The 21,074-nt window shown below is 36.6% G+C and overlaps 3 protein-coding genes across 3 annotated transcripts in view; 2 read left to right on the plus strand and 1 right to left on the minus strand.

Moving 5' to 3' along the window:
• LOC143254124 (uncharacterized) overlaps positions 1 to 21,074 on the plus strand; it is a 95,376-nt gene that overhangs the window by 16,195 nt on the left and 58,107 nt on the right. The gene's annotated exons all lie outside the window — the stretch shown is intronic.
• On the plus strand, positions 3,142 to 5,822 carry LOC143254119 (leucine-rich repeat and fibronectin type-III domain-containing protein 4-like). The gene is made up of 4 exons (XM_076508911.1): positions 3,142 to 3,389; positions 3,532 to 4,241; positions 4,629 to 4,777; positions 5,587 to 5,822. Exons 2-4 carry the CDS (start codon positions 3,889 to 3,891, stop codon positions 5,760 to 5,762), a joined length of 678 nt encoding a protein of 225 aa, XP_076365026.1. The 5' UTR covers positions 3,142 to 3,389; positions 3,532 to 3,888; the 3' UTR covers positions 5,763 to 5,822.
• Positions 9,634 to 12,666, minus strand: LOC143251792 (uncharacterized). The gene is made up of 5 exons (XM_076503037.1): positions 12,460 to 12,666; positions 11,600 to 12,308; positions 11,389 to 11,398; positions 10,936 to 11,083; positions 9,634 to 9,880 (listed from the first exon to the last, which is right to left on the minus strand). The coding sequence occupies exons 2-5, from the start codon at positions 12,304 to 12,306 to the stop codon at positions 9,717 to 9,719; spliced, it is 1,029 nt and encodes a 342-aa protein (XP_076359152.1). The 5' UTR covers positions 12,307 to 12,308; positions 12,460 to 12,666; the 3' UTR covers positions 9,634 to 9,716.

The following is a 21,074-nucleotide window of genomic DNA, read 5'->3' on the forward strand; positions in this document are numbered from 1 at the left end:
TTTCACATTTTAATTATATCACAACTGATCTAACTTGTCTCATACCAATCTTATCGCTTCAGATTTAACTATTTTGACCATTAAAACATCTAATCTTATTCGCTGAAGATACAATTTCATAGCCACGAGTTGCATGTAAATATAAGGTTATCTGAACTTCTTCAGAAGGAATGGATGTTACTGACGTCACTAGTGTCTATTGTGAATATATTGTGTTACTAATATAATCGGGAAAATTGAAGATAGTGAAAGTTAAGGAATATCAGAAACTTTATTTATTTTGTTTTAAGGTCCGGCATGGCTAAACGTGTTAAAGTGTGCGACTCGTAATCTGAGGGTCGCGGGTTCGCATCCGCGTTCCACCAAACATTCTCGTCCTTTTAGCCGTGTGGGCGTTATAATGTGACGGTCAATCCTACTATTCGTTGGTAAAAGAGTAGCCCAAGAGTTGGCGGTGGGTGGTGATGACTAACTGTCTTCCCTCGAGTAGCTTTGTACGAAATTCAAAACAACCAATTTTGTTTTATTTTTGAATTTCGCGCCAAGCTACTGGAAAGCTATCTGTGCTAGCCGTCTCTAATTTAGTAATGTAAGACTAGAGAGGCAGCCAGTCTTCATCACACACCGCTAACTTTGGGCTACTTTTACCAACGAATAGTGATCGTCACATTATAACGCTACCACGGCTGAAAGGGCGAGCACGTTTGGTGGGACAGGGATGCGAACCCGCGACCCTCAGATTACGAGCAACACCGGACCACCAGGCCATGATGGGCCTTAGCTTTGTTTATTTTGTTAAATATTTCTTGACAGATTTTTATTTGATTAATATTTGTTCCGCCTATAATTTTCTAGTATTTTTTATTTGCACCACCTTCTGAAAGCAGCAACAACATACACCTATCAGTTATAAAATACTCTTACCCGAGTGCTTTCGAAATCTGGACATTTACTCAACGGGACAAATTTACAATCCTAAAATCTCAGGTTCAATTCCCATCGGTCGACAGAATATAGATATTACATTTTGTGGCTTTACGCTACGAAGGTAACTTAAAGACCTGTATTAAAATGTGAATAATTACTTTTTTCTCTACATTCGCAGACATAGCTCATCCTTAATATGATATTTTAAGTTTAAGATCAAATACCACGTAGCACGTACGTCAATATTTTTAACTTTCTAAGGTACCTTTTGGAAAATCACACATACCAATTCTCCGGGAGAAAGTTTATTCCATTTAGGTTGTTAAAAAAAAAAAAGTTCAGTGAGGTTTGTTTGTTTTTGAATTTCTCGCAAAACTATGCGAGAGCTATCTGGGCCAGCCGTTCCTAATTTAGCAATGTAAGGCTAGAGGGAAAGCAGCGAGTCATCACCACCCACCGCCAACTTTTGGGCTATTCTTTTACCAACGAATAGTAGGAATGGCTGTCATATTATAACGAAACCCTCAGATTACGAGCTGAGTGCCTCAACCACTCCGCCATACCAGGCCTGGTTCAGTAAGGAGATGGACAGTCTATATATATATATCATGATAACACATTGTTATATGATATTTATATATAAAATTAAGTTATCTATAACATTTTTAAGAATAACCTGAACATAGTGTAAGCATTCATAAGAATATTGAGTCAAACCTTAAATAACAGAAAATTTGAAAACCTTATCTTTAACGCGCCCCTACATTCAACGATAACTTCAAATTCTCAAACATAAGAACCAAATAATATTACTATTATAAAATCTGTGAAACCCTCTTTAATTGCAGTTAGGTGCTCGAATAAGGCTATAACACTTACTTGTAAAGACTGAATGTGGTAGCCTTGTTTTGTTCTTTTTGCCCCATTCTTTCATGCTAGAAGTAGAGAGAAGAATCGTATGCCATGTTTCTGGAGAGAGATGAAAGATGGCGGAACTTTGAGGATATGTTTATCATACTTTCTCTTCAACTCACTTAAAGTTACTGTCTCTACACCATCCAAATGCAGCCCATTCCAAAGGTCAACCACCCCTTTAGAAAGATAAAACTGTCTTAGCTGAAGATGACTCCAACCCTGTCAAAATCCATATCTCTGCCATACTTTACTCTGTGAAATGTTAAAAAAGGTAAGGTCTGAATTTCCCCTAAAGCTACTCGAAAGCTATCTTCTCTAGCCGTCCCTAATTTAGTAGTGTAAGACTAGAGGGAAGGCAGCTAGTCATCACCACCCACCACTCTTGGGCTACTCTTTCACCAACGAATAGTGCGATTGACAGTTACATTATAACGCCCCCACGGCTGAAAGGGCGAGCATGTTTGGTGTGACGAGGATTGGAACTCGCAACCTTCAGATTACGAGTCGAGTGCCTTAACCACCTGGCCATGCGGGGCCAAAAAATAAGACATCAATATTAACGATTCTTTTCACAATTTTAAACAACTCGATCAAACCCCATTGAATTTGTTATTCAAGAGAACACAATTTGACCGATACTTGTAACTTGTTGTTTGCCAATTTATTATTAAGCACAAAGCTAATAGTTTAGGCCTTCTATGTTATGCCCACCACAGAGATTGAACCACGAATTTTAGAACCTCACATCTTAGATATGACCTTGACCTCATATTTTACTAAATTAAATTTTAATTTGTTTTTAAGATCTGGAACAAAAGAAATTAAAAATCCATAAGACCAATTTTTGATTCATTTCACCATTTCATATGAAAAAAACAACAACACATATTAAAACATCTAGGGTAAAGATGTAGCCATTACCAGCCTGTGTCGATGTGTGACGTATTATATTTGTAAATATAGAACACTTCCGCCGGAAGGATGACACTGAAAACAAAGTTTCGATAACCGTGGTGAGCACAACACAGATTAAACTTTGTGTAGTTTTAACAACAAACAAACGAATATAGAGGACACTATTCCACATAGACTTCAACAAAGTTTTTAATATTGTTTCACAATTTGCTTAAAAACTATAACTAATAGAACTAAGTTCTAGTATCATGTTTAACATATCATTTAGTTTTGAATTTAAAAACACACGTTGATGGACATTCCTCAGAAATATTAGTAGTGGTTTCACCCAGACCAGTACACTTCCAATCTCAATACTTCTACGAAAAAGTGTGAATTATATGATAATTTATCTTTTCTTCAGCAGCTCAGTTTACCATGGTAACAGATATCACATCCACATCCAGCTGTTTGAAGATACACAGATAACAGTGAGAATCAACACGTGTTCTGTTATCAGTGTTTACCTGAGTTTGTTTAAAAACCGAAAACTTGATAAAACAAAGAGCACGAAAACAAGTAACATAAAGAAAACAAGTTCGTTTGGACATCAGAAACGTTTTGATTTATATTGGATAAGTTTATATTTTCAGGTGAGGTGCTTGTTTGTTAATGTTTTAGTGTTACTTCTGTTCATACTGTTGTAATCTGTACAACTTGTATTTCTCTGTTTAAAATTGTCTGTAAAAATTACTGTATGAAAGAAATAATTCGTTAAGTACTTTTATCTTACAGGAATGTCGGGAAAATCAAAGGATTGGTCCCTTTTACTGACCATTGTGACGTTGTTGCTGGGTGTATCAGTGAAGGCAGACTGTCCTCCTACAGAAAACATTTATCCCTGTTCTTGTAGTAGAAACGTTGATACTTGTTTCTATTCATGTAGAGGTCTCGATAATAACTCGTCGTTTCTCGTGTATCAACAGTTTCGATCTTGTCAAATTATCTACTTTAGTATCATTTCTGGAGAAATTTCTTCTTTGCCACACCGTTTCTTTGGGGGGTTTGGTTCTGTGGAAAAATTCGGTTTGGACTTAGCACACATGAAACTTGGATACTTCGGTGAACCATCGTCCGGTTTATCAGCTTTCGATGGATTATCAGTCAAAAAACGAACTTCTTGTTTACATGCAATGGGTTGATTTAGGAAGTAGTTTTGATTGGTCAGTTTTTTCAGCTGTGAATTTTGGACCAGACGTGTCTACAACTTTCTCTTCCAATATGTCCGAATTTAACGAGTTAAGTCCTGGGTTTTATGGAGGGTTTTCACGTTCTAACATGAACTCACTAGTTGTTTCACTTGCTGGTCTGAAGACAGTGGCTGAAATACCTACGGGTAAGTTTTCGTCTTTGATGAACGTCAACTTTGGAAGAAACTCCTTAAGAGAAATAAAACGTTCGAACTTTCCAAGACCAGCACCAGAACTGGAGAATATAGATTTGAAGTAAGTATATCATTTACGTTTTATATCGTTTCTGTTATCTATGACGTAAGTTATTTGTGTGCTAATGTTTTAGTTCACTTTGAATAGACAAAATATTACCAACTGGACTTTGTATTTCTATATGTTGATAATTAGTTTGAAAGTTGGATTTTGAATGAAACGAAACACGTACGAAAGACTTCTTTTACCACGAAAAATATATATTGAGGCTTAACGTAAAAGGATTAACGACCTTTTTATGCTTTCGAAACGCTGAGGTTGATAAGAATTACTGTCCTGTTTTGATTAATTTTTGAGAATATTTTAACATGTCTTATTAGTTTATGTTTTAATTTGGAATTAAAATATTAATCATTTTTAACGCATATCTGTTCTTTTTTTTATCAGCCGAAACGAAATAAGTTATCTTCCAGACGATCTGTTCACGGATATGTTTAAGCTCAAAAGACTGGATATTTCTATCAATCAGATATCTGTGTTAGCCGAAGAAACCTTCAAACCAATTATTTCTTCGCTTGATAGACTTATTGTACTTAGTAAGTTAACAAATTAAAAGATATATATGCAAAAATTTAAAAAACAAACTTCATTCGAATGTTACCTTTAATGTAGTTATAAAATTTAAACAACATATCAGAGGGGACTGAAACTTATTTATTAATTCCGAAAATATTCAGACTTATAGAGGGCGCTGTGATCCTTTGGTGACACGTCTTTTTCTTTAATTAACGCTTCGAAGTAAAACACAGAAATGTTATACTTGTGTTCTTGAACGATATTACTGTAATTCCTGTTATATAACACTAGCACATCTTGTCCGTTTTGTTAATTTTAAAACTTTAATTTATTATATAATTAAAATTCACCATGAGTTGTTCTCTGCATTATCACAATGCCTTTAAGACTCTTCCGTAACTATAACTTTTTCTTTGTGGATTACAAAATTCCTCCTGACTTGTTCTTTGAATAACATTCAGTGTTTCCACAAGTTTAACATCGTGTGTTTTGGTTCTAAATACTTGAAAAATATCACTATTCGAATATTCTTTCTAGAAAAGGTTATAACATGATATTTTAACCATAAGTCCATCCGTGGCTGCAATTTGCTCTCAAGTGGCCGGAAATTAGCCATATATGAAATATTTATGTGCTAATTTTGTCATTTGAGGCAACAAAGTATTCCACAAAATATCGCTCTTCTAAAGTCCACGAAGCTTTTTGTAAGTTATTTTTTAGGCATTTGTTGCAAAAATATTGAAGTGAAGTGAATCAAACAGCTATTGTTGTTTTATAGTTTTATCACAAAAATACACGAGTTTAGTGATAAAAATATTATTTTTTTTAGGGTTATCGCTGACCTGTGACTGTCGTCTGGCTTGGATATTACCTTATTGGAGAGAAAAAGTCATAGATGCCAGTGGAATGGTCTGGCCTGTCACGTGTAAAGAACCTCCTGACCTTGCTGGGAGGCGAGTCCGTGACCTGCAAGTGCAAGACTTGGCTTGTAAGGTTAAACTCTAAATTAAGTGGAATGAAATAATCATTGTATTGTGAAACAATAATAAATATCATGTAACTGGTTTCTTTGTTTGTTTCGAATTTCACGTAAAGCTACACGAGGACTCTCTGCACCAGCTGTCCCTAATTTAGTAGTAGTAAACTAGAAGAAAGGCAATTAGTCAACACCTTCCACTGCCAATTCTTGTGCTATACTTTTACCACTATAACGCCCCCAGAACTGAAAGTGTAAATATGTTCGGTTACGGGGATTCCAGCTCGTAATTCTCGGTCGATACTTAGTGCGAAACGATAAAAGTATTGAGTATGTACTGCAGATGAGATATCCATGCTTTAACACCAGTCAGGACGAAACGGTCTATGCTTACGGCCGAATAAATTCCCAAGTCTTTCGGTCTTAAAATATATTTTGGTACTTAATATTGTCACCAGGTGGAATATGTATCTATTTAGAAAAAAAATCAAATTGTTTGACAAATAATGGCGGAGGTTTACATTGAAGTTTTAGTCATTTATAAGGATAAGATACCAGTTTTTTTTATAACTCCATATAAACCATTGAAACATTAAAGCTTTCTTTTATTCAACAAACATCACAAACAACTCCCAATATCAACCAAGCATGGAGCTAAGGAACCACCTCTGAACGTACAAATATGGTTTAAAAGTTTCGTAATAAAGATGTAAGTCTTGAAGATAAGGAGGTCAGAGGATGTCCTTCTGCTGTTAAAAATTATTAATTAACAGCATTAGTGGAAAGAAACCCGCGCCAAAATGTTTGAGAAATGACACAAGAATCGTGTGTTCACATTTCGATAATTTCGAACCACCTCGAGCAAACTGACAAAGTGAGAAAGTTCTACAAGTGGGTTCTACACTAACTCAGTGATAATCAGAAAAAATCGCCGTTTTAAACTTTGTTCTATGCTGATTTTGCGCAATAAAAATATCCCATTTCTTGAATGAATTGTAACCTGCGACGAAAAGTGGATCCTTTACAACAACAGAAAACAATTTGCACAATGTATCAACCGTGACGAAACTCCAAAACAATTCCCAAACCAACGTTTCATCAACAGAAAGATTGTGGTCACTGTATGATTGTCTGTGACCGGTATTATCTATTACAGCTTGTTTAACCAGGACCAGAATATCACTGTGGAAGTTCACTGTCAAGAATTGGAGGTAATTCTTAGAAAGTTGAGTATAACAAATGTCAGCATTAGTCAATCGAAGAAAGAGTACCAATCTTATTTCATGATAACACTCGACCACATGTTGTTCAAATGACGCCCCAGAAGTTCAACAAATTGGGTTATTGTCTCATCCTCCTTACTCCCCAGACATGTCACCCACCGACTACCACTTTTTCAATTATTTGAACAACTTTTTACAGGACAAAATATTCAACAACAGAGCAGCAGCAGAGAATGGCTTTAAATAATTTTTAAGTTGTAGGTCTTCAACGTTTTATCGTCATGGCAAAAAGAATCTTGTTTATTGTTGGCAAAATGTGTGTAGATTCACCAGGTTTCTATTTGATTAATAGCGTTGGTTTTGAATATTGTTATTTCTTATTCAATCTAAAACTTAAAATCCGCCATTATATTTTGAACAACCTAATAGTGGATGTGAATTTCTAATCATTGAGTTTTGTATTAAACTTACATAATGGTGTTTAGAAATTTCATGTTTATATTTGTGTTGTTAAACTGTTGTGGTTTTCTATGTTTTACTTGTTTTTAATCATCCTGGTAACGTATTTTGATGCTAGGTGGCTGCTGCAGTATGTACTCGATGGCTCAGCATTAATCGGAGGTTCTTTCCCTCCGATGGGCGCAGCGAATATAGCCCATTATGCTTAACAATACAATAAAAACACAGCTGTTTGATGAAAATTTTCTAAATAATATATTTTTCCTTAAAGCGTAAACTCTATTTCTGACTGAGACTCGTATAAAAAAAATTACGGTCGAAAAATAATGACAGAGGAAACAGAAACAGTACCAAGTGGCTCATCCGCAAGTCTTAAGACTTATGAAGTTTTTAAAACTGTGGTAAGCTCATTGTGTATCCTATGCTAACTTTTGCAAAAGCTCTGAACAAAAGCTATATATAAGTATATTACTATTTTTAAATAAGCTGAATTTATAACTACGTACGAACTGCCCCCTAGTGACACAGCAGTATGTCTCCGGACTTACAACACTAAAAATGGGTTTCTACACCGTTTGTGGACAGAGCCTATTGTGTACGCTTTGTGCTTGACTTCAAACAAACATACGAACTGGAGGAACTGCTTTGAAACGTTGCATCATAATTCTAAACTATGTGTTTCCCTCTCGTGGTGAATATATATAACTCGTTCTCTATACATTTATCATTACAACGTTTCAAGAAATATTCTATACGGGCTGATAATACATAAAAAGAACAATGAAAAGGATTATTAAACAGTTTACTAAGAAAGTCTCACTGTTTAAATCTGTAGTAGACAATATCCCAGTGTCTGCACGCCAGAGCATTGTGTGGTTAGGGCTTTCGAATCAAATATGTTCGCTCTTTCAAACAAAAGGACGTTATAATTTGACAACCAATTCCATGGCGATGAGTAATGTTGACTTGGCTCGAGTCTATCACTTCGAAATTTGGAACAGCTGGTACAGATCGCCCTCTAGTAGCTTTATACGAAATTCACCAAATAAACAAATGAAATAAATCAAAAGTTAAATTTTTTCGTGATTTCTTCTGGTTTATTACTTTAACACTAAAGAGTTGTGTCTTTTTTCTCATTAAGAAAATCCTTTGAAGGTAAGAACACACATACACACACAAAATAATTATACGACGACATCGAGTTGTTATAAACGACATTGATGTTGGAACAAAGAAACACACTCCCTGGTAATTCAGCAGTGTTGGTGGACTTCGTGACGTATATGTCCGTTACACGTCAACGACGTTGATACCACGGAACACGGTAGGTCAGCAGTAATCTTGAGAGGTCTTATCATTAAAATTGGAGGTTAGATAAGTACGGCGAGCACAGAACGGATAGCTTTTTATGGACATTATCCATAAATAAAACCACAAAATACCTGGTTTGATACTTTCTCTTTTGCAATTACCACTTTTCATTGTTTTTACTGTGGCGACATAAGTTTCAGCGTAAATCTGAGAGTTTACAACTCTAAAAATCATATTTCGATACCCAAATTAGGGAGAAGATGAATAGTTTGGACTAGCAATAAAACATTTTTTTTACTGTTTCGCAGTAATTAAAAAAAAAAAAAACGTTTTCCCGTCAATCAGGTAAACTGAAGTAAAAATCTGGTAAACCATTTCTCGTCAGCTAAGTGACATCAGAAAGTTAGTTCTTTCTATGTCCACCAGTTGACGAAACTAGTAAACAGCGAGCTATATTTGACAGATGAACGAATGATACGATTCCAATGCCAAAAGTAATTATAACAAGAGGTTGCTGCATTCCGTTAATTCAATTCAATGTGGCCAATATTTATGTACATTACTACCTTCATTAGTGAAAAAATATTGTATTTATCTAAATGATAACTTGGTTTGAGTTTTGAGAAAAGCTTCAAGAGAGCCGACCTGAGCTACCCGCCCCTATTTCAAAAGTTACAGATTAGAGGAAAGGCAGTTAGTCAATACCACCCACCGCCAACTCTTGACCCACTCTTTTACCAACGAATAATAATATTTACCGTCACATTACAACGCCCCCTCGGCTGAAAGAACGAATGCACTCGGTGTGACGGGGATTTAGGCCCGCAGATTGGGAGTTGAGCGCCCTAACCGCCGAGCATCTAATAAAAAGGAAGCCACTTTAAGAAGGCAATAACCACACAATACGAAAGCTGATGAAACACTTTATTTATTATTAGTATTTATTTATTATTACGATACACTGAAATGTATATTTTATCCCAGTTCAAGTTAGCAAGTCAAATCTTCAGCCTTGAGGTCTGGAACCCGTCTCCCAGCAAGATTGGGAGGTTCTCTGCACGTGACGACTCGTGCCATTCCACTAGCATCAATGACTTTCTCTTTCCATTGAGGTATAATCCAGGATAGACGACAGTCACATGTGAAGGGTAAACCTAAATGTAATAACGTTCTTTGGTTAATTGATCATATATTGTGGAATAAAAATTTTCTAGAAGGAAATTCACTAGTTTGCATTCAGGAATTCACCAGAAATGTCATTATGGGGTTAGCATTTTAAAATAAAATTCAAATATTAATTGTAAAGCTGCAAACTGGTTATCCGCGTTGTGCCAATTGCAGGGATTTAATCCCAAATTTTAGCGTATAAACAATCAATTTCTTCCAAGAACATACTCGCCTTTTCAAGTTCTGGGACGTGATTATGTGATGGTCAATCTCATTATTTTTGGTTAATAATAGCTTAAAGAGTTGGTGGTAGGTGGTGTTGACTAGCTTCCTTCCATGTGGTTTGTTCTTTTTTTATAAATTAGAGACGATAGGACAGTTGTTTAATAAGGAACTGTGTAACTTATATTTGTGGATTGATTTATTTCAACTTACTTTTGCTACTGTTGACATTTTCTGTCCTAGTATAAAGAAAAAAAATAGCTATATTAAGAAACCCTCTGTGTCAATGTTGTACAAACCCTTTCTTGTTTGTTTGTTTGTTTTAGAATTAGGCACAAACCTACACAATGGGCTATCTGTGCTCAGCCCACCAAAGGTATCGAAACGTAACTAGTCCTTTTTCTCTGACGACATCCAAACATGCTTACCTTGATTTGTACCACAGCCCTGCTATTGTTTGTACAGTTATTTTTATGTGTTTGCTCTTAATTATTCTTCGTGTGGTCAAATTCTCGCGACACGCGGTTTCGAAACCACTGCTGTATCACTTTAGAATTGATAATTATATATCAATTGTTATGATATTTTAGCTCATGACAGATACATCAAGATTTATTTCTCTTTCTTTCTGCTGTTGTTTTTTTAAGAAAAAATACACTTACCAATCACACTTATTCTATCAACTGACATGAAGATTGAAGAAAATACGCCAACCAGTTACAACAATTCTATCAAGTCACGTGAACATTGGAGAAAAATACACCTACCAATTACAATAAGTCTATCAAGTCACGTGAACACTGGAGAAAAATACACCTACCAATTACAATAAGTCTATCTAGTGACGTGAAGACTGGTTTGAAAGTTTGTTCGGGTAGCACAGATATTTGATTGATGGAGATGTCGAGCGATTTCAGTTTGGGCATATCTGTAAACAGATCTTCCGGAAAAAACTTATCTGGTTTCGGCTGTTAAAAAAAGAAACAGAGACATTGGTTACATGAACAAATATTTATTTGTTTGTTTTATATTCACTGAGGTGACACCTACTTTTATTTTATTATTATGAGAAATTTAGTTTGTATCACGACATTAAACTATCATTAATTAAATAAATAACGTATTTTGTGCCTGAAAGGTGGGTGTCCACATCAATACAAGGTTTAATTTATTTCGTCACTTGGTATTTTATTGGGTGAAGGACACTTGTTAAGATTCATCGTTGGAGGATCAATAAAAAGACAATGAAGGCGGAGCTTAGTGTTATTCAAACAGTACTAAAACTGATAAAAACTTTACAAATCCTCAAAAGGTTCATATGGTTCAGAAACGACATCATCTGAATATCTTTAAAATTACTGAAATCTGCCATTAATATTAAAACACAAGCTATTGGATGATCTGTCATAAGACGAAGGGCGATTAGTATGTGAAAGGATGATGTTACTAGTATTAATGGTGTTACACGTAAATGATATACTTACTTCAAATCTATATACTCCAGTTCTGGTGCTGGTCTTGGAAAGTTCGAACGCTTTATTTCTGTTAAGTAGTTTCTTTCAAAGTTGACGTTTACCAAAGATGAAAAGTGGCCCATGGGTATTTCAGCCACTGTTTTCAAACCAGCAATTGACACAACTAATGAATTCATGTTGGAGCCTGCAAACCCTCCATAAAACCTAGGACTTAACTCATTAAATGTGGACACATTGGAAAAGAAAGTTGTGGACACTTCTGGTCCAAAGTCCACAGCTGAGAAAACTGACCAGTCAAAACTACTTCCTAAATCAACCCATTGCATGGAAACAAGAAGTTCGTTTTTGACTGATAATCCAGCGAAAGCTGATAAACCAGACAATAGTTCACCTAAGTATCCAAGTTTCGTGTGTGCTAAGTCCAAACTGAATTTTTCCACAGAACCAAACCCACCAAAGAAACGGTGTGGCAAAGAAGAAATTTCTCCAGAAATGATACTAAAGTAGATAATTGGACAGGACTGAAACTGTTGATACACGAGAAACGACGAGTTATTATCGAGACCTCTACATGAATAGAAACAAGTATCAACATTTCTACTACAAGAACAGGGATAAATGTTTTCTGTAGGAGGACAGTCCGCCTTCACTGATACACCCAGCAACAACGTCACAATGGTCAGTAAAAGTGACCAATTCTTTGATTTTCCCGACATTCCTGTAAGATAAAAGTACTTAACGAATTATTTCTTTCATACAGTAACTTAAATATGTTTTACAGACAATTTTAAACAGAGAAATACAAGTTGTACAGATTACAACAGTATGGACAGAAGTAACACTATAACATTAACAAAGAAGCACCTCACCTGAAAATATAAACTTATCCAATATAAATCAAAACGTTTCTGATGTCCAAACGAACTTGTTTTCTTTATGTTACTTGTTTTCGTGCTCTTTGTTTTATGAAGTTTTCGGTTTTTAAAGAAACTCAGGTAAACACTGATAACAGAACACGTGTTGATTTTCACTGTTATCTGTGTATCTTCAAACAGCTGGATGTGGATGTGATATCTGTTACCATGGTAAACTGAGCTGCTGAAGAAAAGATAAGTTATCATATAATTCACACTTTTTGTAGAAGTATTGAGATTGGAAGTGTACTGGTCTGGGCGAAACCACTACTAATATTTCTGAGGGATGTCCATCAACGTGTGTTTTTAGATTCAAAACTGGATGATATGTTAAACATGATACCAGAACTCAGTTGTATTAGTTATAGTTTTTAAGCAAATTGTGAAACAGTATTAAAAACTTTGTTGGAGTCTATGTGGAATAGTGTCCTCTATATCCGTTTGTTTGTTGTTAAAACTACACAAAGGTTAATCTGTGTTGTGCTCACCACGGTTATCAAAACTTTGTTTTCAGTGTCATCCTTCCGGGGACAGTGTTCTATATTTACAAATAAAATACGTCACACATCGACACAGGCTGGTAATGGCTGCAACTTTACCCTAGATGTTTTAATATGTGTTGTTATTTTCATATGAAATTGTGAAATGAAAAAAAAATGGTTCAATGGATTTTTAATTTCTTTTGTTCCAAATCTTAAAAACAAATTAAAATTTAATTTAGTAAAATATGAGGTCAAGGTCACATCTAAGATGTGTGGTTCTAAAATTCGTGGTTCAATCTCTGTGGTGTGCCTAAACTATTAGCTTTGTGCTTAATAATAAATTGGCAAACAACAAGTTACAAGTATCGGTCAAATTGTGTTCTCTTGAATAAGAAATTCAATGGGATTTGATCGAGTTGTGTAAAATTGTGAAAAGAATCGTTAATATTAATGTCTTATCTTTTGGCCCAGCATAACCAGGTTGTTAAGGCACTCTGCTCGTAATCTGAGGGTCTCGTTATAATGTGACAGCCATTCCTACTGTTCGTTGGTAAAAGAATAGCCCAAAAGTTGGCGGTGGATGGTGATGACTCGCTGCTTTCCCTCTAGCCTTACATTGCTAAACAAAGAACGGCTGGCCCAGATAGCTCTCGCATAGTTTTGCGAGAAATTCAAAAACAAACAAACCTCACTGAACTTTTTTTTTTAACAACCTAAATGGAATAAACTTTCTCCCGGAGAATTGATAAGTGTGATTTTCCAAAAGGTATCTCAAAACGTTAAAAGTATTGACGTACGTGCTACGTGGAATTTTACCTGTTTTTTGGTATTTGACAAAGTTTGATTGTAATTTTGTCCCCTTGATAAAATGTCCAGATTTCGAAAGCACTCGGGTAAGAGTATTTTATAACTGATAGGTGTATGTTGTTGCTGTCTTCAGAAGGTGGTGCAAATAAAAAATACTAGAAAATTATAGGCGGAACAAATATTAATCAAATAAAGGTCAAGAAATATTAGACAAAAGAAGCAAAGATAATACCCATCATGTTCTGGTGGTCAGGGCGCTTGACTCGTAATCTGAAGGTCGCGGGTTCGAATCTTCATTCCACCAAACGTGCTCGCCCTTTTAGCCGTGGTAGCGTTATAATGTGACGATCAATATTCGTTGGTAAAAGAGTAGCCCAAGAGTTGGCGGTGTGTGATGATGACTAGCGGCCTTCCCGATATAGTTTATCATTTCATAAGTTGAGATCACTCCTCAACTCTACACGAGGAAAGATGATGGGAACGATCCTGTGTACTGTCGATGTTTTTCAGTCTCAACCTGCCAGGCTTGAAACCCACGTTATCCAAAACAGTGGGATCCAAAACAAAACATGAGCGTTCAAAGTGATTTTGACAAAGCTTTGCATGGTGTGAAGGAGTCTAGTTCTTCCTACTGACCATCCGCACCCACTGTCGCCACCCTGCCGGTTCCTTCTCCTTGCACGGAAACGAAAAAGAACCTTTTGCCTGATGCCGAATCGTTTTTACAAACATAAGCAACGCAGTAAACCATGTTATCATAAAACAAACATAAAGTAGCAATATCAAGACAAAAAATAGTCTCACAAAGTATGTAATCCGAAAAAAAGCACCGATAGATTTATATAAAACACCAGTACAAAATGTTCGGCGCGCAGTGAAGCGTGTTTGACAACTATTACGTCATAGTTGTAAAACATCACGGAAACAGCCGAACGACCGAGAGGAACTTGAGTTCGAGGGCCTGCATATTTTGTTTCATTTTTATTCAAACACTAAAGTGTTTAAAAATATGGCAACCACACAAGAACTATACCTAACCAAAGTACAGTTTCTAAGGCAATTATTAAATTTGTTGAAAATTCACCTTTAAATCGCAAAACATTGCAGTGAAGCTTTATAACAAATGTAGGTGTTAAGATATAATATTAGTCTTTGGAATTCAGGAAGTGCAATATCTGGCAGTCATGATATGTTGTGACAGCGGGATATAATGACGTATATAGCAACGTATATATTACCAACACATCAAGTGATGGAAACATTGTTTGAGCCACGATAGAGTTTCTTTGGTTTAAGATTAAGCACAAAACAACACAATGAGTTGTCTGTACTTTCACGCCACGGGTATCGAAACCCAGATTTTAGCGTTCTAAGTCCTCAGACATACCGTTATGCCACTAGGGGTCTCCAAAATAAGGTATCAATAGTTATTACTAGTCTTTATTTGTTGTTTTATATTCATGCAAAAAACCACTTTAAACTGTCCTTAATTTTACCCTTTCAGACTAGGGTAAAATGAACTAGCCAATATTATCCACTGTTAATTTTTGGGTTAATCTAATCGATTGTAGCGAATTTATCTATTTACTTTATCACACGATCAAGATCCAAAAATTTAGAGTGATATTTTTTAATATTCTCTATGTTTCTGTCAGGGTGCAACCCTCACGTGCATCGTACGGTACTGTAATCATTAGGCTACCCTCGGTCCTATTATTTGTGTTTCAATATTTTTTTTATTTACACACCAGATAAGTATAAGTCTTTAAATACATACCTGCATAACGTAAAGTGTGCAACGAAAAGACTGATAACATGAACGCTGTCAAAATGTAACTTTATCAGCTGGACAGTTACCAGAAAGGGTAAAATAAAGGTCAAGGACGAAATTTAAAAATGGAGATAAAACTTTTCTAACGCAACACAGGCTAATACTGTGGTAAATTGATGTACAACACAGTGACGTAACACCTTGAAGACGTGACTTTTCCGGTTTACTAATTGAACACAAAATATACAGTTATTTACAAGATTACAACTAAGCTTTCAACAACACGAACGTACATTGTTCGTTATTGGAACTAAACATTATTTCCGTCGGCAGTGGGCTCGGCGTGACCAGGTGGTCAGGACACTCGACTCGTAATCTAATGATTGCGGGTTCGAATCCCCTACACACTAAATTTGCTCGCCCATTCAACCGTGGGGTCGTTATAATGTAACGATCAATCCCACTATTCGTTAGTAAAAGAGTAGACCAAGAGTTGAAGGTGGGTGGTGATGACTAGTTGTCTTTCCACTGAAAGGCTAGCGCAGATAGCCCTCCTGCAACTTCGCGCGAAATTCCAAACAAACAAACAAATCGTTAGCAATTCTATCACGAAAGCAGCTTTGCCATCATGTTGTCCAACAATGAAAAACATGGCAGAAAAAAAATAAATTATGACGATTCTAAAACTCCGGTCAAAATTGCATTAAAGACTCTCAGTAATAGAAATAGTTCTAATAACTCAAAAATTAAAATACTTTTACAAGATGCTAAGATCTTTAACCATCATGCCTATCAAATAAATTCCAAAAGCAATTTGAAATTGTCGGATATGTATTTCAAAAGTTTTCTTTTAATTTCGCGCAAAACTACACGAGGGCTATCTGCGCTAGCCGTCACTAATTTAGCAGTGTAAGACTACGGGGAAGATAGTTAGTCGTCACCACCCACCGCCAACTCTTAGGAAACTCTTTTACCAATGAATAGTGGGATTAACCTCACATTATAACGCTCCGACGGCTAAAAGAGCGACCATGTTTGGTGCGAGAAGGATTCGAACCCTCGATCCGCAAATTACGAGTCAAACGTTTTAACCCACCTGGCCATGCCGAATCGTTTAAAAAAGTAACCTTGTTAGGGTAAACTCTTCGGTATTTATGACAAAGCTACTAAGGCCTAACACTGGGTCAAATTTTATATTTGTTGTGTGTTTTTGTATTACTAGCAAAGCAATTAAGTCTATCTCTTTTGCTTCCAATTTTGAACTATTGACCAGAGGAAGGACAAGCAGTCAACAGTACCCTACCACCCCCATCCGAGTTAAGGGATAGACTGTCATTCTTATTACGTGCTTACCGCTTAAAGAGGGCAAGCAGTCAACAGTACCCTACCACCCCCATCCGAGTTAAGGGATAGACTGTCATACTTATTACGTGCTTACCGCTTAAAGAGGGCAAGCAGCCAACAGTACCCTACCACTCCCATCCGAACTAAGGGATCGACTGTCACACTTATTACGTCCTTACCGCTTAAAGAGGGCTAGCAGTCAACAGTACCATACCACTCCCATCCGAGCTAAGGGATCGACTGTCACACTTATTACGTGCTTACCGCTTAAAGAGGGCAAGCAGTCAACAGTATCCTGCCACTCCCATCCGAGCTAAGAGATTGACTGACACACGTATTACGTGCTTACCGCTTAAAGTGCAGGAATTTTTGTTGCATCTCAAATATTCGAAAGCAACTCGTCTTCCGGGACTCTACCATAGGCCAGACCAACTTTTTTTCTGGTTTTGTTTTGTGAAATTATAAAATAATAAATATTTTCAAAGTTAGAACATTTGTAACCGGATGTGTTGTTAATAAGATCCAGTTACTTATGGTGATAAACAGTGTACTTTGATATCACGTTATATTTACTTATGTTTCTCAAATGTCCGATAACGATTTATTTGTTATCAAGGCTTGGTGGCTGGGGCATTCGACTTGCAATCTGAAGGTTGTGGGTTTAAAGCCCATCTCTGAACATGGTTGCTCTTTCAGTTGCGGGGCAGTTATTATATGGTTGTCAATCCCACTCCTGGTTGGTAAACGATTAGCCCAATAGTTGATGTTAGATGGTTATGACCAGCTGTCTTCCCTCTCTTCTAGCTCTGACAGAGGTGCTTTGTGCCGAATTCAAAACAAATTAGTGAAGTCTCAAGTTTGGAGGTCTTGGATTTGTTGCCCGGAATTTTATATATATATGTGGTAGGGTGAGCCCCTTTACCAGCATTAAGATTATTCTCTCTCTCCAGTAACGTTTAAACTTCGAAATCCTGAAAAGAGTTCCCATCTAAACACTTTATCATATGTTGGAATGATTTTGTGTGAGTTTATATAGTTTGGTGGTATAGTACCTCAAAGCTGTTATGTACATATGTGTACGTGTCTTATTTCAGCACTTGTTCACTCCACGTATCTCTCTGAGGATGTACAATGGATACATGAATACACAGTAAATTTACTCATTGTACTTAGCCTATTTGCTTCTGAAGTGACAAAATTCTACAATTTATTCGTGGCTTGAATATAAAATTAGGTTTAGTACAGTATTCTAATAATTTGCTTCAACCAGCTCTCTTGACCCAGGAATGATAAAGATACATATTTCACATATTAATTATATCACAACTGATCTAACTTGTCTCATACCAATCTTATCGCTTCAGACTTAACTATTTTGACCATTAAAACATCTTATCTTATTCGCTGAAGATACAATTTCATAGCCACGAGTTGCATGTAAATATAAGGTTATCTGAACTTCTTCAGAAGGAATGGATGTTACTGACGTCACTAGTGTCTATTGTGAATATATTGTGTTACTAATATAATCGGGAAAATTGAAGATAGTGAAAGTTAAGGAATATCAGAAACTTTATTTATTTTGTTTTAAGGTCCGGCATGGCTAAACGTGTTAAAGTGTGCGATTCGTAATCTGAGGGTCGCGGGTTCGCATCCGCGTTCCACCAAACATTCTCGTCCTTTTAGCTGTGTGGGCGTTATAATGTGACGGTCAATCCTACTATTCGTTGGTAAAAGAGTAGCCCAAGAGTTGGCGGTGGGTGGTGATGACTAACTGTCTTCCCTCGAGTAGCTTTGTACGAAATTCAAAACAACCAATTTTGTTTTATTTTTGAATTTCGCGCCAAGCTACTGGAAATATCTGTGCTAGCCGTCTCTAATTTAGCAATGTAAGACTAGAGAGAAGGCAGCCAGTCTTCATCACACACCGCTAACGTTTGGGCTACTTTTTTACCAACGAATAGTGATCGTCACATTATAACGCTACCACGGCTGAAAGGGCGAGCACGTTTGGTGGGACAGGGATGCGAACCCGCGCCTCAGATCACGAGTCAACACCCGGACCACCAGGCCATGATGGGCCTTAGCTTTGTTTATTTTGTTAAATATTTCTTGACAGATTTTTATTTGATTAATATTTGTTCCGCCTATAATTTTCTAGTATTTTTTATTTGCACCACCTTCTGAAAGCAGCAACAACATACACCTATCAGTTATAAAATACTCTTACCCGAGTGCTTTCAAAATCTGGACATATTTTCAACGGGACAAAGTTACAATCCTAAAATCTCAGGTTCGATTCCCATCAGAAACTTTATTTATTTTGTTTTATGGCCCGGCATGGCCAAGCGTGTCAAGGCGTGCGACTCATAATCTGAGGTTCGCGGATTCGCATTCTCGTCCCACCAAACATGCTCGCCCTTTTAGCCGTAGGGGCGTTATAATGTGACGGTCAATCCCACTATTCGTTGGTAAAAGAGTAGTCCAAGAGTTGGCGGAGGGTGGTGATGACTAGCTGCCTTCCTCTAGTCTTACACTGCTAAATTAGGGACGGCTAGCACAGATAGCCCTCGAGTAGCTTTGTGCGAAATTCAAAAACAAAACAAACAAACATTTTGTCAACGGGACAAAGTTACAATCCTAAAATCTCAGGTTGAATTCCCATCGGTCGACAGAATATAGATATTACATTTTGTGGTTTTACGCTACGAAGGTAACTTAAAGACCTGTATTAAAATGTGAATAATTACATTTTTCTCTACATTCGCAGACATAGCTCATCCTTAATATGATATTTTAAGTTTATGATCAAATACCACGTAGCACGTACGTCAATATTTTTAACTTTCTAAGGTACCTTTTGGAAAATCACACTCACCAATTCTCCGGGAGAAAGTTTATTCCATTTAGGTTGTTAAAAAAAAAAAGTTCAGTGAGGTTTGTTTGTTTTTGAATTTCTCGCAAAACTATGCGAGAGCTATCTGGGCCAGCCGTTCTTTGTTTAGCAATGTAAGGCTAGAGGGAAAGCAGCGAGTCGTCACCATCCACCGCCAACTTTTGGGCTATTCTTTTACCAACGAATAGTAGGAATGGCTGTCATATTATAACGAAACCCTCAGATTACGAGCTGAGTGCCTCAACCACTCCGCCATACCAGGCCTGGTTCAGTAAGGAGATGGACAGTCTATATATATATATCATGATAACACATTGTTATATGATATTTATATATAAAATTAAGTTATCTGTAACATTTTTAAGAATAACCTGAACATAGTGTAAGCATTTATAAGAACATTGAATCAAACCTTAAATAACAGAAAATTTGAAAATCTTATCTTTAACGCGCCCCTACATTCAACGATAACTTCAAATTCTCAAACATAAGAACCAAATAATATTACTATTATAAAATCTGTGAAACCCTCTTTAATTGCAGTTAGGTGCTCGAATAAGGCTATAACACTTACTTGTAAAGACTGAATGTGGTAGCCTTGTTTTGTTCTTTTTTTGCCCCATTCTTTCATGCTAGAAGTAGAGAGAAGAATCGTATGCCATGTTTCTGGAGAGAGATGAAAGATGGCGGAACTTTGAGGATATGTTTATCATACTTTCTCTTCAACTCACTTAAAGTTACTGTCTCTACACCATCCAAATGCAGCCCATTCCAAAGGTCAACCACCCCTTTAGAAAAGATAAAACTGTCTTAGCTGAAGATGACTCCAACCCTGTCAAAATCCATATATCTGCCATACTTTACTCTGTGAAATGTTAAAAAAGGTAAGGTCTGAATTTCCCCTAAAGCTACTCGAAAGCTATCTTCTCTAGCCGTCCCTAATTTAGTAGTGTAAGACTAGAGGGAAGGCAGCTAGTCATCACCACCCACCACTCTTGGGCTACTCTTTCACCAACGAATAGTGCGATTGACAGTTACATTATAACGCCCCACGGCTGAAAGGGCGAGCATGTTTGGTGTGACGAGGATTGGAACCCGCAACCTTCAGATTACGAGTCGAGTGCCTTAACCACCTGGCCATGCGGGGCCAAAAAATAAGACATCAATATTAACGATTCTTTTCACAATTTTAAACAACTCGATCAAACCCCATTGAATTTGTTATTCAAGAGAACACAATTTGACCGATACTTGTAACTTGTTGTTTGCC

This window comes from Tachypleus tridentatus, chromosome 6, assembly GCF_004210375.1.
Source record: "Tachypleus tridentatus isolate NWPU-2018 chromosome 6, ASM421037v1, whole genome shotgun sequence".
Taxonomy (NCBI): Eukaryota; Metazoa; Arthropoda; class Merostomata; order Xiphosura; family Limulidae; genus Tachypleus; species Tachypleus tridentatus.

Bases quoted from the DNA above. Each gene is read 5' to 3' on its own strand.
- LOC143254119 (XM_076508911.1), top strand. From the start codon at position 3,889: ATGGATTATCAGTCAAAAAACGAACTTCTTGTTTACATGCAATGGGTT. The intron at 4,242-4,628 runs GTAAGTATATCA...TTTTTTTATCAG, and splicing joins CTGGAGAATATAGATTTGAA to CCGAAACGAAATAAGTTATC. The intron at 4,778-5,586 runs GTAAGTTAACAA...TATTTTTTTTAG, and splicing joins TGATAGACTTATTGTACTTA to GGTTATCGCTGACCTGTGAC.
- LOC143251792 (XM_076503037.1), bottom strand. From the start codon at position 12,306: ATGTCGGGAAAATCAAAGAATTGGTCACTTTTACTGACCATTGTGACG. The intron at 9,881-10,935 runs GTAGGTGTATTT...TATTACATTTAG, and splicing joins AGATAGACTTATTGTAATTG to GTTTACCCTTCACATGTGAC.